The sequence below is a fragment of the Protopterus annectens genome, chromosome 2.part0, assembly GCF_019279795.1.
Source record: "Protopterus annectens isolate FY-2018-M chromosome 2.part0, PAN1.0, whole genome shotgun sequence".
Classification (NCBI taxonomy): Eukaryota; Metazoa; Chordata; order Ceratodontiformes; family Protopteridae; genus Protopterus; species Protopterus annectens.
In genome coordinates, this window is record NC_056728.1 from 1,725,964,767 (window position 1) to 1,725,983,589 (window position 18,823).

The 18,823-nt window shown below is 36.6% G+C and overlaps 1 protein-coding gene across 1 annotated transcript in view; it reads left to right on the forward strand.

Moving 5' to 3' along the window:
• EPHA8 (EPH receptor A8) overlaps nucleotides 1–18,823 on the forward strand; it is a 2,987,396-nt gene that overhangs the window by 388,883 nt on the left and 2,579,690 nt on the right. The window contains exon 2 of the mRNA XM_044061766.1: nucleotides 10,041–10,105. Within this exon, the coding sequence (XP_043917701.1) occupies nucleotides 10,041–10,105 (65 nt within the window). The remainder of the gene's footprint in view (nucleotides 1–10,040; nucleotides 10,106–18,823) is intronic.

The following is an 18,823-nucleotide window of genomic DNA, read 5'->3' on the forward strand; positions in this document are numbered from 1 at the left end:
GTTTCTAGAAATTCTCAGAGCAGCTAAAATGAAAAAGATGTGAAAGAACTAGAAAGAGAGGCTGTAGAGGCGGAACTGCTGCTGAAGAGAAACCTCCAAAGGCCTGCATTACCTTCAGTATAACTTGCAGATGTCTGCTCACTGGATAATAAGATGGGCTATCTGAGAATAGAGCTCATAAAAAAATAAGGCAAGGGAAACTTCTTTGTTCATTTTCTCTGAAACTTGGCTACATAATAACATTAGTGACAATGCTGTGAACCTAGATGGGCTAACTCTCTTTATAGCAGACAGATGTAAAGCAGAGAGTGGTAAAGCTAAAGCTGGTGGTGTATGCATCTATGTTAATAACAGCTGCTGCAAAGACTTAAGCTGATTCAGTCATGCTGCTCCGAAGATGTGGAAATATTGACACTAAATTGCAGACCTTTCTGTGTACCAAGGGAAATCAGTGGGATATATGTCACAGCAGTGTACATCCCACCAAGTGCTAACACCACTGAAGCTCAAAATAACTCCATCATATTATCTGTCAGCTACAAAGCAGAAACACAGAATTTGCACACATGATGGTGGGTGATTTCAACAGAGCTGAGCTTAAGGAGGAGCTACCCAATTTTTATCAGTATGTGGATTTCCCCACCAGAAGGGAGAATACCTTAGACAAAGCTTACTGCAATATTAAAGGAGCCTTTAAATCTTTGAAGCACCACAACATAGGATGCTCTGATCACAATGCCATCCTGCTTCTGCCTACCTATAAGACAGCTTTGATCAGAGAAAAAAATTACAACCAAAGACATCAGAGTCTGGCCAGGTGGGTTCCATGGATTGGCTTCAGTACTGTTTTAATACCACCTGCTGGGAGGTCTTCAAAGAAGTGGCTATGCACAACCTCCAGTTAGACATAAACATCTATAAGGAATCAGTTCTTGCCTACATAAATAAATACGTGGAGGATGTAACTACTATGAAAGCCATCACTGTAAGAGCTAATCAGAAGCCCTGGCTCACCAGGAATGTGTATGAACTACTGAAGGAAAGAAACACAGCCTTCAAGGCAAATGACAAGGAAAGGTTAAAGGTGGCCATGTCAAATCTGAAAAAGGGCATCAAAGAGGCAAAGAGGGAGTATAAGAGGAAAATTCAGATCTGTTTCCAAGACATGAGGGGCATGAGAAGCCTATGGCAGGGAATACAGCAACTCACAGAATATAAGTCCAAATCACCCCAATGTAATGACAGTTTGGAATTCCTAAATGAACTGAACTCCTTCTTTGGCAGATTTGAGGAGAAGAACACTCCCGTACCTTCGAAAACAAACACTGACAAAGAGGAGACAGTGCTCACCTTAAACTCTGAGGAGGTCATACTTCAGCTTAAGAAGATGAATCCTAGGAAGGCTGCTGGACCAAACAACATACCTGGCAAGGTGTTGAAGGGGTGTTCTGATCAGTTATGTCTGTACTGACAGACATCTTCATCTCATCCCTTGCTATGGAGAAAGTTCCCTCATGTTTCAAGGAAACAAATATTGTCCCACTTCCAAAGAAACCCAACCCTACCTGCCTCAATGACTTCAGACCAGTCACCTTAACCTCAAACATCAAGTGCTTTGAGAGGATTGTGAAGAAACATCTATCTGCGAGTCTGCCTAAGTTCGTCGATCCACTCAAGTTTGCATACCAGGCAAATAGATCGACAGTGGATGCTACATCAGTCACCCTACACCTTGCATTAAAACACCTAAAAGGAAGGAATAACTATGTAAGGATGCTGTACATCGACTTCACTTCTGTGTTCAACACTGTGATACTGATGCAACTGGTGGATAAGCTCATGAAATTTGGGATAAACAAGCACCCACGTAACTGGACTCTTAACTTTCTGATTGGTAGACTCCAGTGGACATGCATTGGAAGCAACACCTCTCAACGCATAGTCCTGAATACTGGTTTTCCCCAAGGTTGTGTGCTCAGCCACTTACTCTTCACCATCCACACCCATGACTACACTGCAAAACATAAGTCAAACCAAATTATAAAATTCGCTGATACCACAGTCGTGGGTCTCATTAGTGGTGGGAATGAGCATAACTACAGAGGTGAGGTGAACACTCTGATTGCCTGGTGTGACAGGAACAATCTGGAACTGAATGTTAATAAGACAAAAGAAATGATTATGGACTTCAGGAGAAAGGCAACAGTCAACCAACCACTCACTATCAACACGGAGGTAGTAGAGAAAGTCAAAACAACCAAGTTCCTGGGCCTTCACATCTCTGATTACCTCTTCTGGGCTCTAACACCAACCATATAGTCAACAGAGGCTTGACCTGCTGAGAAAGCTCAAAAAGGCCAGGCTCCCACTGTATAGGGGAGCTACTGAGAGCATCCTCACTAGCAACTTCATAGCATGGTTCAGCAGCTGCACAGTGTCTGAGAAGAGGAAATTACTGAGGGCGGTGAGGGTGGCTGAGAAAACCTTGGGTACAAACCTCTCTTCTGTTCAGGAGCTTATCTGTACAAGAGCAAGAAAGAGCACATATAAAATACTTGCTGCTTCGAGCCATCCAGTCTACAACTGGTTCTCACAACTTGCTTCTGGAAGGAAGTACTGCAGCTTCTGCTGTAGGGCTACCAGATTCAGGAACAGTTTGTATCCTGCAGCTGTGAGACTTATTAACTCGGACACCGACCATAATACCTGATACATTGAAGCCTCTTCTTTCATTTAATCCTGCTGCTCTGAGCAGTTACTGCCAGGGATTACTATTATGCAATATAATGGCTAGACTGAATCATGTCTAATGTTAACTAGTGCAATATAGTAACTAAACAGCTGCTATTCACTAGTCTGTATTTATTCTCTACCTTAACGGTGAAGGAGTTTGGCGGTGGGTATTTATTAATCACTGGATAATGGGTACTGAGTGTGTTTATGTAATGTGAAATACCTCTTCTTGCATGTCATACATGTTATTTTCTTTCTTATGTTATTTTCTGATACCGCTGTATCTATGTTATTTGCACTGCATTTCTCTCATGAGCTGACATTTGTAATTTCATTTAGGCTGCACTTGTGTGGTCCTAAATGACAATAAAGTTTCTTTGAATCTTTGAATCCTTGTTGAAGGAAATAATATCTGGATATCTGCATGGTAATGGAGCCCTAAATCTACTGGGGAATACCTTCGCAGCACAAATTTCATACCAGCAAATCTAGTAAATTATTTTTCCTGGGTAACGTGGAGTATTTGATTAAAGAAGACAGCAGATATCATTTTCTTAGGCTGCATGGAAGCATTTTTCATGATAACAACACAAAATGATGGTGACTAACTTAGATATATCATGACTGTAACACTAGCCAAAAAAAGAGTAAAAAAGAACACAGAAAGTAATAATAATAGAAATAACTTAAATGAAGATGTGTGCTTAGCAGAGCACCACAGCAGTCATTACTGTAGGCTGTCCTCTTCAGTCTTTCTCTGTATATAGGTGGAGGATAGGGAAATACATGCCTTTATATTGATGCCGAATGTATGTAATGAGGATGATATGGAAGCATCATTATTACTCTTAACAGAATTGTAAGGGCTGTCTAAAAATTAGCAGTTTGAACTCAGTGCAAAATAATGAACAGTCATGCCAGATCATCCAAAGGTAAGCAGTCGGTAATGTGACAAAGCAAAAACAAAGCCTGATGGACTACTAGATGCATAGCATAACAGGAAGCAAAGCTGATAGGAAATATAAATAAATTGTTTTCAGTGGTGCTAGGCATTTGTTAAATTCTCACCAAAAGAAATGTCTTTAGTTCAGCATATCTCATCTTCACAAGGAAACAGGAAGGACACCTTCAGAAGAGGAAAACAAAGTATAGTATCTGACACAAATCACATAAGAGCTGAATATGTGCAGTCTTGAAGAAAGATAGCATACAGAAACATTTAAGTATACTGACATCATAAAAAGAGCTCAAATAAAACCTTATTTCCATAAAATATAAGAAAGTGAGATAATGCAGGAAGAAGATAAAATATGGATGCCCTAAAACAAAGTATAGGAAGTGTTTTTCATAATAAAGATTATAGACTGATGACATGAGATTTACTGAAGGGGAAATACAGTCAAAATTATGAGATTTAACAAAAATGGGCAGACCAAAAGCAATTAATGCAATAAGTGTGAAAAAAGGAAGTTGATGATTAAATGGGCTCAAATGTGCATCAAGGAGCCAAGTTAATAGACAAGCTTGGTGAGCAGTGAGCAAGGCACTCCTCCTATGATGTCAGGCAGCCATGCTTGTATGTACAGTCAAGTGGTGAGCAAAGGCACTCCTCATATTATGTCAGGCAGCCATGCTTGCATGTGCATTCAAGTGGTGAGCAAAGGCACTCTTCATATTATGTCAGACAGCCATGCTTGTATCTACAGTCAAGTGGTGAGCAAGGGCACTCCTCATATGATGTCAGACAGCCATGCTTGTATGTGCAGTCAAGTAGTGAGGAAAGGCACTCCTCATATTATGTCAGGCAGCCATGCTTGCATGTGCATTCAAGTGGTGAGCAAAGGCACTCCTCATATTATGTCAGACAGCCATGCTTGTATCTACAGTCAAGTGGTGAGCAAGGGCACTCCTCATATGATGTCAGACAGCCATGCTTGTATGTGCAGTCAAGTAGTGAGCAAAGGCACTCCTCATATTATGTCAGGCAGCCATGCTTGCATGTGCATTCAAGTGGTGAGCAAGGGCACTCCTCATATGATGTCAGACAGCCATGCTTGTATGTGCAGTCAAGTGGTGAGCAAGGGCACTCCTCATATGATGTCAGACAGCCATGCTTGTATGTGCAGTCAAGTGGTGAGCAAAGGCACTCCTCATATTATGTCAGGCAGCCATGCTTGTATGTGCATTCAAGTGGTGAGCAAAGGCACTCCTCATATTATGTCAGACAGCCATGCTTGTATGTACAGTTAAGTGGTGAGCAAAGGCACTCCTCATATGATGTCAGACAGCTATGCTTGTATGTGCAGTCAAGTGGTGAGTAAAGGCACTCCTCATATTATGTCAGACAACGTGCTTCTATGTGCAGTCAAGAAAGTCTATGTAAGGTAAACAAAATTACTGTTGAGGTATAGCTTGAGGGGGTGAAGAAGCATTCTTAGTGGTGCGATGTAGGAAAGACATCTGCAAGTGTTTTGGAAGCAAAAAACTGTAAATGATTTACCTTTTGAATACACTCTTTAAAATTAATATAGTTTTCCTAAACATTTTCTCATTAACAATAATACATATCTCAGCAAAATACCCAAATAAGGTACTGGGTCATAAAAAACAGGAAAAGAATAGAAAAGAAATTGCAAATAGGGCATGATTATTTTAGATTAGAAGAATTGTAAGAGGTAGAAAAAGGAGACTAGAAATATAAATTCCAGAAATTACAGATGTCAAGGATGCTGAAATGGGGCAAGAATAATTGATAATACAAGCAGCAAATATTACTATACAAGCTTTGCACTGGTCCAGCTGTTAGTAATTCAGTGAACTATCAGTGACTTCAATAATCTGTTACTGGGGAAAAGCTGGTTATTCTGAGATTTACTCTTGTCTGTTCTGAACATTTATTCTGGAAAGTGGATCTTGAGGAATCAGATCTTGACACTTGGTAGTAGCATATCCCATAATAACCCATACCAGTGCTGTGAATTATTAATTTACAATGAAAGGATGACAGCTCTGTCAATTGTACTGTCTGAATGGCTATAAGGAGCTTTTGTCCAGTGCAAAACATTGGTGACTTACTTAGAGTAAGTGCTAGATAGCTGCAAGAACAGAGAATTGATGGGTGTCTCTCAACCCAGCAGAGATATTGAAGGTACAGACAAACTCACATAATTTCATTATATCATACAAACCCTTTATGCTGCTGATTTAGTTATGTGGACAGTTAGTGATAGTTCCCATACAAACATAAAATCTCAACAAGTAACATTACCAAAACAATAGCCATACTTGAAACTAATTCATATTGCTATGTACTCACAGTAAATTTAAATTGCAGACTCTTTCAACTGTATCCATCTCCTGTAGGATTTTGCATAAAAAGGTTACACAATGTAAACATTTCAGACTATAGATAAAATCCACCCTTTCAGTGTCCACATTAACCACAACATCTATAAATTCTTAACATTACTATACATACTCTACATCATACATGTAAAAAGCCTTCCATTTCCAAACCCCATGACCTTTCTTGCTGGGACAGCTACCTCTTCTGATGAAAACTTCAAACATTTCAGACTTACTTAACAATACATGCTAATTCATCTGCTTATCTCAACATGAATACATGATTATATTACACTCTAATGGGCCATCACTCTTAATGTAAAGAAACAGACATCTTTGTACTTACATAAGTACTTAACATTACATAGTTGTATAGCAAGTTCATAAAATGTTTTTTTCCTTTCATTACATTTAGAATATAATGCTCCCCCATGCATATGACTCACCAGCTTAATCTCCATAGCAATAACTAAATAAAAAAAAAATCTTGACTATTTATATAATTATCCTTTATGTTTCAGTTTTAATAATTATATCAGCTTATGTAAATGCTACATCAGCCTTTATAACAGTTCACAAAGACTCAATGTTTGACTCACCTCTAATATGCAGTATACCTTTTGTTAAATGTTATATTGCTTTGCAAAACATCTTAGCTTGTATCATGTGTTTGTTTTATTTAAATTTAATTATTTATGAATTTTTATTTAATGCCTCTAAAATTATAAAGTCTATTCTACTGTAATACTTTAAATCAACTGTTTTTTTTAATTTATTTCTGTACAACCATGACATGGCTGAAAATGAACCACTGGGCATTAGTTCACAATCCTGTAATAACAAAGTGAATAATAAATGATGCAACATCACAAAATATAAAAAATCCAGACCCTCCATGTGTCAATAAGAATACAAATATGTTTATGTGATAGGATGGCTGAATGGTTAAGGTGTTTACCTTGCAGACACAAGGTGCAGGGCTTGATTCTCCCATGGGGTAATTGGCTAGGCTTAAAATTGCCCACAAGGGCAGTTAGCCTAGTACTAATCTATCTATTTATGTGTTCATTTGTTTTTTCTTTTCCTTTCTTTTCTTTCTTTCTTGCTTGCTATCTCTTGACTGGGATACTGCCACACATCTAATAGTCCCTTTCCAGCAGAGTCACAAGGAGAAAATCTCTAAATATATAAAACAATTTGCAGTCTTGTCTAACTATGTTACCACCTTAAGGAAGAAAATAGCTATAATGTTTAATGTGTACAGTTGGAGTCTATAGTCTGAGGATTAACAGTTTCAAATAAGACAGTTTGCATAGCATAACTGTCATACAGCCTGTAATAAACATAGGTAATATATTTATATTATACAGAAAACTTTATGCATTGAATGTTAAATTTATTATATGAAACACATTTCACAGTTCTGAATTTTGGGAGTGTGAAATGAGGTAACAATATAGACGGAAAAAGGAATCAAAGAGGAAATTGAGGTGTCAAGAAACAGTCTGTAAGGATCAGTGAAAATTCTTAGATGAATGACACCTGACCAAATGACACTCAACTTTGTCATATTTCTGAGACTGTAGTACATGTCCTTTTCATGAGTCCATGGCTTTTAGACTACAACAGCAGTGTGCAGGCTGCACTACATTTAAGTTCTACCAACCAAGGTGATAATACACTTATTTATGGTGAGAAAGAAAATCCCATCAGAAAGAAATCAGATGTCTTTGAATGTCTACATATTTTCAGTTGGTTTGAGCCTGGAATCCATTAGTTCTGTTTTCTGTAAAACACATTTTTCTGAATCCTCATTAATGGGCAACAGGTGAAATTTAGATTCTCTGTTCAGCCTTAACAGCCAGAGGTCCAAATCTTGATAATGTTGATAGCCTCAGTGCTCTGTTATTAGGTGCCTTATATTTTGAGGCCACCAGGACCCCAGAGCCTTCATAAAAGCAGTAACATTCTTCAGGCCAATAGCCTTTATCTCTTTAAGTCTGGTGAGCATGGTATTGATATTTCCAGGTCCAGAGACACACAATAATATTTGGAGAGGGAACATTTCTTCCCATGATATCAACACCTAATGTTAACATAATCCTGATCAGAATCCTGATCAGAATGGATGCTGGTAGCTTCATCGACGAGGACTGGCTTTTGTTTTTAACATTTCATATCTTTTTTTGTAGTGTGCGATAGCATGTTTAACACTGTAGCTCTTTGGTTGTCACATCATTCAGACGAATGACATTGCAAGACTCTGTAGCTCTTTACGATTTAATATGTGTTTAAATGCACCGCTAGCAGGATTTAATCAAAATGATGTCCCAGAAATGCAGTACAGTTTTCAGCCTGTAGGACCTTGCAGGTGGATATAATTACTCTTTTGTGTTTGTTCTTCAAATAACCAGTCTTCATTGTAAAGCTTTAATGACATTAAAAAAATACCAGTCATATTACTGATTTTTGTATTTTCTGATGATGCTTATTTATGGTCTTGTTATATTTATCAATCACTGTACCTCGAGCTGATGATAACTATTCAGTTGTTGCTGGTCACTGTCAGATCTGAAACTCTCTTAGATTTGCAGCACTGGCCATTGCAGGCCCATAATGGGAGATTTGGCAATTTTTTTTAAATATTCAGTTTATCTGTCACACTTAAACCTCTTATGGATTGTTACTTCAGATTTTTACTGGACAAGTTATTTCGACTAATGACTTTCTAACCATCTTCATACCATTGTTATTACTAATTTCACAGTGGGAAACACATCTTTTTACATTGCCACATTACCAAGATACCAACCAGAAGTAGCCAGCACTAGTGACAAAGAGTGATAAAGCCCCAACAATGACCCTAGTGGCCTCTATTCAATTAGAGGTTTTGGGCCCTTGATGATTATGTCAAGGAGGATATGTGTGCCTATCCTGGGAAGGTGAGGGCAGTACAAATCAGGATGAATTCTGTTACAATGCCTTGGAGGAATGATTTCAATATACTATGCATCCTACAGGCAGGAGTATGGCTCACCAAGCCACTGCCAGTGAGTGATCCTCATTAGTCAGTGCACAAGAGCATGTAGTCATGGGGGAGAGCAACAGGAGTACCTGCAGTGTAATTTGTAGCTCCACTCCACCCACTGCCAGATTAGGGATCTACAAAAATGTGCTCTGTCTGTCAGCTTGCTGGCAGAGCAAAAACTCCATGATGTCTGACTAAAAGAATCATTTCCAAATGTCTCTCACCATATTAGATCTCTGGAACCCTCACAACTATGGGAAAAAAATGATCTTGAGTCCAATTTTGGGGATGTTTGATTATCAGCAATGCTGGTGGGGAGGCATGAACAGAAATAGTCACCAACTAGAAGTGTTCATCTTTATTTTGTAATCAAAAGAATCTGATTTTAAAACTAAACTGAGTTATTACATGGATAAGACAAAAGTTGCACACGCAAGTTAAGTGATGGGTTATTTATGGGTTCATTTCCCATAAGGTCTATTTCCTCTACTATGAATTATCATGAATCCAAAGCAAATGCAGAGAAATGAAAGAAAATGTCCTAGCTTTCTGGAGAATAAATACCTCTATAGACTGAGACCTACTACTACAGTCTTTATGCTACACAAACTATGTGTGTTAGTATATTCCCATGGAGGCCTGGGGTAGAGAAGACTGGAGCAGGTGTTCCAGAATGAAGGGAAGCTAACATTTTATTAAAAAGAAACAAATACATACGACAGAACTCTGCATGCAGAAATTAAGCTGGAGCAGAAATATAAGGGAAAAGTATAATCTGCAGAATAGAACATTTTGTATCAAGCTGTACCTTATGATTTTTATTTCACTTGCTTAGACTGCAGTTGATTTTAATAACACTGATTATTAAATACATTTTGAATCCTGAACAATGACACATCTGTAAATTGTTATTATTTTTGGCTTTCTTTTTTAGTGAATTTGTTGGACACAAAATCAAATCAAGGAGACTGGGGCTGGTTGACCTATCCACAACATGGTGTAAGTAATTGTTCCTAATCTGTTTTTATAGTGCTTTGATTTTTCAGGGTTATGGGTGTTTCATTGCTACCCATGTGTGACTGCTGCCACTATTCTACTTTCATCCTTTTTATTGACTAACATTCTACAATCTAATCTCTTTAAATCATTTAGCAGGCTAACTCTTTCTCATACAGGAAAACCATAAAACTGCCTCATTTGTACTAAAGCCCTTATATATCTGTATGACATATTGCATTATAGTTCTTGTTCCTTTACTTGTCAATAGCAGTAAACTACTTTCAGAAATTCTATTACATTCATCTAATATAGTGCTAACCCTGCTTTTATGCTTTTTAGAGATCTGTAGCATTATTGTGCTTTCTGTACTTGTATCTGTACTCTGTACTACAGCATTGCTGTCCAATATGTTTCTTCTCCGGTATGGGACAGTGTATTAACTTGTTAAGCTTCAGAAGTAGAAATATAACAACACTGTAGTCCACCTTGTTCCTCAATTAACCTGCAATATTGTCTCATCTTCTTTATCTGTAGTCATGCAGCATCACAAATCCTTACATTTGTAGTAGGTTCTACAACCTAGCAGTTGGTCAGCTCTAGTACCCTATAATAAGTTTAAAACAATAATGGCAAACAAACTGGATAAGCTGTGGCACAGATGTAGGGTAGCATCTAGCAAACACAGTACCCGAGGTCAAATAATTAAAACAATAATACAACACCATTTATTAAGACATATAACATAAGCGCTTTCATCTAGTTAAAATTAAAAAGACTTCAGGTACTCAACAATGTTCAACAAGGGATTTTAAAAATTCCAAAAAGTCACATGATTTTTCCCTCCAAAAGTTTTAAAAGACCAACATCTACATGCTACAATTCTAATAAATGCAAAAAGTACCATTAGCAAATATTTACATAAAACAGTTAAAGCAGTACACACCAAAAATAGTGTGATACATATTCTCAAAATGAGCACAAAAATACATAAAAATCGTTAAAAGTGCCAATAAAATAGGTGGAATGCAGCTTGAAATATTCAGTGGTATTGGGATTTAAGTTTAATTAAACAGATAATGGATAAACATTGTTCAAACTGGGGGGAGGGGGGCTGCATTAAACTATATTTGCTACGTACTGTAAGTTCTCTTTTTTCAAGCATTAGACCATATGGTCCCCCTCTAGAATTGTGTGGTAAATGTTCTAAAATTGCAGATTTAAAGTTGTGTTGTGGGTGTTCTACAATATCCTTAAAAAGTGTGTTAGTGCTACCTTTCTTAATTTCATATAAATGTTTGTAAATTCTTTGTTTCAACATTTTTTCGGTCTTGCATATATAAAAACTTGTACATGAATGACATATTGCAATATAGACAACACCTTTTGTTCTACAATCATAACTACCTATGATCTGTACCAGTTATCTATTAATTTTAATATTTTCACAGCAAAGAATATCCTTGTAATAGTTGCAGTGTCCACATTTTCTCATAACAGTTTTCCCCAGTTTTTACTTTGTTTTACTTGTTTTTCAAAAAGGTGTTTGAAAACTAATACCCTTCCTGAATATGACAAATGGATTATCACCTACTGTTTTGAAAAAAAAAGAAAGGCGTTGCTATGGGGTCAGCGTGCGGCTCACTATATGCAAATATAGTTAGGATTATTTGAGAGAATAAATATGTCTTTAACAGGTCATTTAAACATTTGTGGTACCTATATACAAGATACCAGGATGACATGTTTATTGCATGGGAAGATGACACGAGCAACATTCCAGTATTTTTAAACTATTTGAACTACACTACTAGTTTTTTAAGTTTTACATATGAGGTTGACATCAACCTCATTTCATACTTAGATGTGTTTCTCATGAAATATGTGGATAAAAAATATTACTTTGAAACATTTTTAGAAAGTCCACATATTCTAATTCTTTCCTACATTGCACTAGCTTCCATTCCGCCATTCAAAAAAAAAAGCAGTTGTCAAAGGGCAATTTGTCCCTGCTACACAGATTATAACCCGACATGAGCATTTCCTTGAGGAGTGTCAATTATTAAAAAATATGTTTTTTAAAAGAGGTTACACTAACGGGTTTATAGATAATTCAGTGGAGGAAATTATTTCTAAGAGGGAAAGGAATTTCTTTAGGCCAATTCTAGTAGAGAAAAGAAAAACATAATAAGTACATCTGCAGACATTAGTCCAATAAGTAATTCAAGTATCACAGCTAACAACTATAGAAGTAGTTGTATTACTACATATTATATGCACCAGGCACTGTTTAAGGAAAATCTGCATAGAAACTGGTAAGTGTTTCAAACTAATATGGAACTTTTCAAAAAAAGCATGTGATAATCTAGTTGTCATATTCAGGAAGGGGGTTAGTTTCAAACAACTTTTTGAAAAACAAATAAAAAACAAGTAAAACGAAGTAAAAAACAAAAAAATGGGAAAACAGTTATGAGAAAATTTGGACACTGCAATGATTGCAAGGATATTCTTTGTTGTGAAAATATTAAAATTAATAGACAACTAGTACAGATCACAGGTAGTTATGATTGTACAGCAAAAGGTGTTGTCTATATTGCAATATGTCAGTCATGTACAAGTTTTTATAAAGGCAAGACTGAAAGAATGTTAAAGCAAAGAATTTACGAACATTTATATGAAATCAAGAAGAATAGCCACACTGATATGCTTTCTAAGCATATTGCAGAGCACCCAAAACACAACTGTAAATTTGCAAGTTTAGAACATTTACCACACATTTACTACACAATTCTAGAGGGGGACCGTGCAGTCTAATGCTTCAAAAAAGAAAACTTAAGTGGCAAATATGGCTAAATGCAGGCACCCCCCCCCCCCCCGGTTTGAACAACGTTGTAGCCATTATTTGTTTACTTAAACTTAAAAACTAACAGCACTAATTATTTCAAGCTGCATTCCATCTATCTTATTGACATTTTTAATGTAGTTTTGTACTGATTTTAAGGATATGTATCACACCATTCTTGGCTTGCACTGTTTTAACTGTTTTACATACATATTTGGTTATTGGTACATTTTGCATTTATTAGAATTGTAACATGTAAATGTTGGTCCTTTAAAAATTTTGGAGGGAAAAATCATGTGGCCTTTTGGACTTTTTAAAATCCCTTGGAGGACATCTTTGAGTATCTGAAGAAGTCTTATTAATTCAAAGTAGATGAAAGTGCTTATGTTCTATGTCTTAATAAATGGTGTTTTTTTAAATTATTCAAAACTTGGTACTATGTTTGCTAGAGGCTACTTTGCATCCTTGCCACAGCTTAACCACTCAATAATAATCCCCTCCCTTCTGGTCTAACAAATAGCGAAGAACACAATCTTGAATTCCTTCCTGTACTAATCAGTGCCAACATATTTTCTCCTGTACTTTTAACAGATAGTGTGACACTACAGCTAGTCCTGTCATGTGGCAATCTGCTTTAGTTCATGGACTAGTTCCCAAAGCCAAATGATCATATATTATTCTGATTAGAAGCTATTTTTTTAAGACTGTATTAGACCAGCTTGTTTTTTGTGGGGGACAAAACCTGCACACTTTTAGTGCAGGAACGTATATCCCTTGCACTCCAAACAGTATTGTGACTAATTGTGGATTTGCTGCTTAGCAGGAAAGGAAAATAACTACAAAACTGTCCCCAGTTTTCATTCACATTTTTCACTAGCTGACCTAACCATAGGATTCAAACTAAAGAGGCGTTGTTGAAACTGGTGACACCAGACATCATATGATTTGCATAGGATATTTAGCTTATGGTATTGTACCACAGGTCATTCTGTTCCTGTATCACTCTGTAACAGTATTCATGCACCTGTGCAAGAATACTGTTACAATGTAGCAATTTTAAATTCAGTATCTTATAATGGACTAATATCTGCTGCATTGCACAGTGTGACTGTACTGTACCCCGTGTAGTTGCAGTATCAGTCTGTAAACATTCCATGTGCTGTTTTGGCAGAGGATATTGCACAGCTATAGTGTTGGCTGGTCTTATGCCTACCTGTTGCACTAGTCTGCATTTTGTTAGCCTAGAATCTACTATAATCCACCAGATTCCTGTGTGACTATACACAACCATATATTCTTTACTTATAACTGTAAAAGATAAGGCGACACAATTATTTTTTCTGTTCTTGCACAATCCCACAAGGCTGGACACACTTCTGATATAGAAATGATAACCATATGAATATGGATCAAACTATTTACTGAATATGAGATGTATTTTTATCTAGGTTTCACTTGTTTCAGTACTGGAAGGGGACTGCTCATCTTACATTCCATAAAGCAATATGAAAAACAAATGGAGACCAATTAAAAACTTTTCAATTAACTGTATTTTAATTAATTAAGATATGCCAAAATGGAAGACTTCACTATTCTGTGTGCCTTTACTAGATGCTACATCAAATTACAACCCCATAATCTGTACTACTCCTTTGCTAGATACTGCCCTCTCCTATGCCCTATCCTCTGTTAGGTACTGGCTCATATTCTATCCTACTCCTCTGTTAGGTACTGGCTCATACTCTGTCCTTCTCCTCTGTTAGTACAGTCCCATACTCTGTCCTTCTCCTCTGTTAATACAGTCCCATACTGTGTGCTACTCTTCTGTTAAGTACGGTCCCATACTGTGTCCTACTCCTCTGTTAGGTATGGCCCCATACTCTGTCATACTCCTCTGTTAGGTACAGCCCCATAATCTGTCCTACTGCTCTGTTATGTAGAGTCCCATACTGTGTCTTACTCCTCTGTTAGGTATGGTCCCATACTGTGTCCTACTCCTCTGTTAGGTATGGTCCCATACTGTGTCCTACTCTTCTGTTAGGTATGGCCCCATACTCTGTCATACTCCTCTGTTAGGTATGGCCCCATACTCTGTCCTACTGCTCTGTTATGTAGAGTCCCACACTGTGTTTTGCTCCTCTGTTAGGTACGGCCCCATACTCTGTCATACTCCTCTGTTAGGTACGTCCCCATACTCTGTCCTACTGCTCTGTTAGGTATAGTCCCACACTGTGTCTTACTCCTCTGTTAGGTACGGCCCCATACTCTGTCGTACTTCTCTGTTAGGCACGGCCCCACACTCTGTCCTACTGCTCTGTTGGGTACAGTCCCATACTGTGTCTTAGTCCTCTGTTAGGTACGGCCCCATAATCTGTTGTACTCCTCTGTTAGGTATAGCCCCATACTCTGTCCTACTCCTCTGTTAGGTACTGCACCAAATGACAGGACTTCAGTTTATCCTGCAACAGTCCTAGACTCTGTATCATATATGGACTACTTTACTCATCTCTGGACCTGTATTACATGCTATACCTGAAAACTGTCACTCCATTGTTTACCTTTATAAAGAATGTCCCGGACCGAAGCACAGTGATACTTTCTACATGCACTTACATTAGGCTGATTATGATTGGAGTCTGTTCACTGATGGGATGAAACAAAAATCCCAGATGCTGTTCAGCTTGGCTATCTAAGCAAGCTCTTTTGTTGATAGTCAAGGTGTATTGTTTTATTTATTAATATTTGTTTACATGGGTAGTGTACTGATCTCAATGGACCATTTGCAAGCATGGCCTGGGTGAATAGTATCACTTAAGAAAGAATAAAACATATTTACAGATGCAAGGATATGCTAAAAAAAAAAATATATATATATATATATATATATATATATATATATATATATATATATATATATATATATATATATATATATATATATATATATATATATATATATTTTTTTTACAGATGCAAGAATATGCTACAACATTTAGTTTAAGAAGTAGTTTACAGTATCAAAACATGGATGGAAAAATGAAATTGTCCTTCTACCTTAATTTGAAATGGCCTTCCTGCTAAGCTTTTGTACTGGTGCCATATGTTATGATAATTGTTTTGACCAGGGTCATTTCTGCATTTAGTTTTTCACATGTGCTGTTGCTTGGATTCAAATGGAAGAGAAGTCTGAGAGTTTCTTCACTGCTGGTGAAACTGGCAATGAATTGCATCAGATCTTTATTCATCACATGTATTGATATGGTACATTTTTTGGAGAAGACCCCTCATTTTGCCCATTTTCCATCTAATGAATGGGTTTACATTTGCTGTGCTTTCTTTGCTTGGATGCCATAAATTTTACTGAATACAACTATCAGCAGCACTTTTTTCTGAGTCTTTGTTCTTAGTTTTTATCTGCCTGGGCACTTCTTATATCATAGCTTTCATTCCAAATCCAGTTTTTCATTTAACATGTTCTGGTGTTTTTGCTTTGACTGTTCAGTAAATGAACCAAACTTCTGTGTACAGAAGATGTTGTTTTGTCTGAGTAACGGGGGGGGGGGGGGGGTTATAAATATTTATAAGTAGTGATACCATCATGTAATTATATCTGTGCATGTTCTTCCTCAGCCATTCTGAAATTTTAAAGTTGATTTGCTGTGCTTAAGTTAACTTTTGCACAGCTCAATGATTATAGAATATGGAATTACTTCACTTGCCCAAGTCTTCATATCAAATTGCTAGCTTTCCATGGGATTTTTTTGGTGACCTTATTTATGAGTTTAGTTCTGTTTAGTTCAAATTAACATTAGGGCTACAAAATCATATACTTACTCAACTGCATGCTAAGTGGAAATGGGAATATCAATCTAAAACAAAACCAAGCTCCTACTGTCTTTGCATCAGGATTAGTACTGGTTCCTTAACTGGGCTATTTGCTTGTCTGATTACAGGATTTCATCTATGTGCATGCGTTTTTTATTACTTCTGGTTTTATTACTGTTCTGCACTTAGATTTACCATTTGGAAATTGTTAAATCATATTTATTTTTATTTTATCTGTTTATTCTATAATTCTGACATTTGGGACTTTATACTGGTGTAGTACACGAAGCACTATAATTGCATCCCCAAAATGTAAATGATCAGACCTGTAATTTAAAAGTACTAACAATAGTAATAGGGTTTACCTTTACACAAGTTAATTGTATGCACTACCTTGAATTTAATCACTTTGCTGTTTACTGATATTATTGATATATGCATAATTATTCTACACTCATAATGATTTTGAGATTCAACATGATTTAGAATGGAATGACTTTTTGAAAATATGATATGGCTTTCAAGTGCGATGTGCCTCACAAATCTCATATTACTTTCATGTACATCACTGTTTCTCCTGGAATTGCATTGTTGCCCTTTTATTCTCACTATTAATGTTGGTTTGATACTGTATTGTTCTCATTTTCTATTGCTCATTTTGTATCATCTGCCCCTTCAGAGCCTGGATTGTGGCTAAAAAGGGTCACTTGACCAGACCATTTATCTAGTTAATAGACTGAAAATAAATAGATTTGCTTCCCCACCCCTGAGGTCCATTAGAAAGAAAAATGCTCTGCATGTCTCCTAGGAAGCAGGGAGCAAGCTAATACCTTATGTTTGCCAGCCAGACAGGTCCTTCAACATCCAGTTTGTTAGTCAAATGCTACTTTGTCCGCAGTTAGAGCTTTATTTATCTATGTTACAGAAGTCTGAAGTGTTGATTTATACTTCCTGTACAAGTCTGCTGTGCAATAATTCATTGCATTACAATGACAATCAATCAATCAATAGTTAAATAAAATTTGTTCCCATATATTGTGACGCCCCCTGCAGTATTCTGACTTCCATTCATTTCTGTAAATCAAATTGTGTAGTGCTTCAGAATACTGTGGAAATTTACACAAGCACTCAAAAATAAATATTTTCTTTCTTCAGTCCAAGAGTTCACTATAATGTTTTTCTGAGGAAATTAAATGAGATAGTTTTCCAGAAAAAATAGTGCCCAGATAACTACTTTACTTAAATATCCTTGAATTGATAGTTGTTTTACATTTTACAGGTTTTGTTACCCCCCACCCCCAGTAAACCATTACTAAGTAAGACAAATACTAAGAACATTACAAATTTTATTGTCACATTTTCCTATACCACTTAATATAACTGTTGTTTTATGTAGTAATGGACTTATTTGCATCTATATAACTAAAGCATTTCTTGGCTTTACAACATATATTTTTTGTCATTCATAATGTGTTTACTTTTCTTGTTCGCGTTTTCATCTGTTCTGATTATTTTTGATCTATACATTTACAGTGTTGTTGACTGCATATAAATATTTAAAATATTTTTACCAAAATCTTGAATCTACCTTGCAAGTGTTCACTACAAAGAGTGCTGGTTCCTTTAAACTGTGAATTAAAATGACAGGCATGTTAAAAGAATGAGAACTTTGTAGCTTGCTTCCTAGTCTGAAAATTCCACCCTAGAGTGCATTCAGTAGAAATTAATCTCAAGGCCTCATGTTTAATCACATTCATCCACCCTGAAGTTTTATTGACGCAAATGAAGATGGCCTTTTCTTGCACTTATCAAGCCTAATCTCCCATTGTCGAACAGTAATTACAGTCTGTGTTTTTTCTTAAGACAGATATTTTCAGCTCTGAATGTCTTTGTGGCAAAACTCATGTGGTCTGAATAATTAGCAGTGTTTTGGCCATTTACACTCAATAACTAAATCAAGAAGGGTTTACTGAGAAGCAATGGTGCTAAATGGCTATGCACAGAATCACTTCTGAAGTTTTGTACCTTGTAAGAGTACAGGGAGTTTAACATAT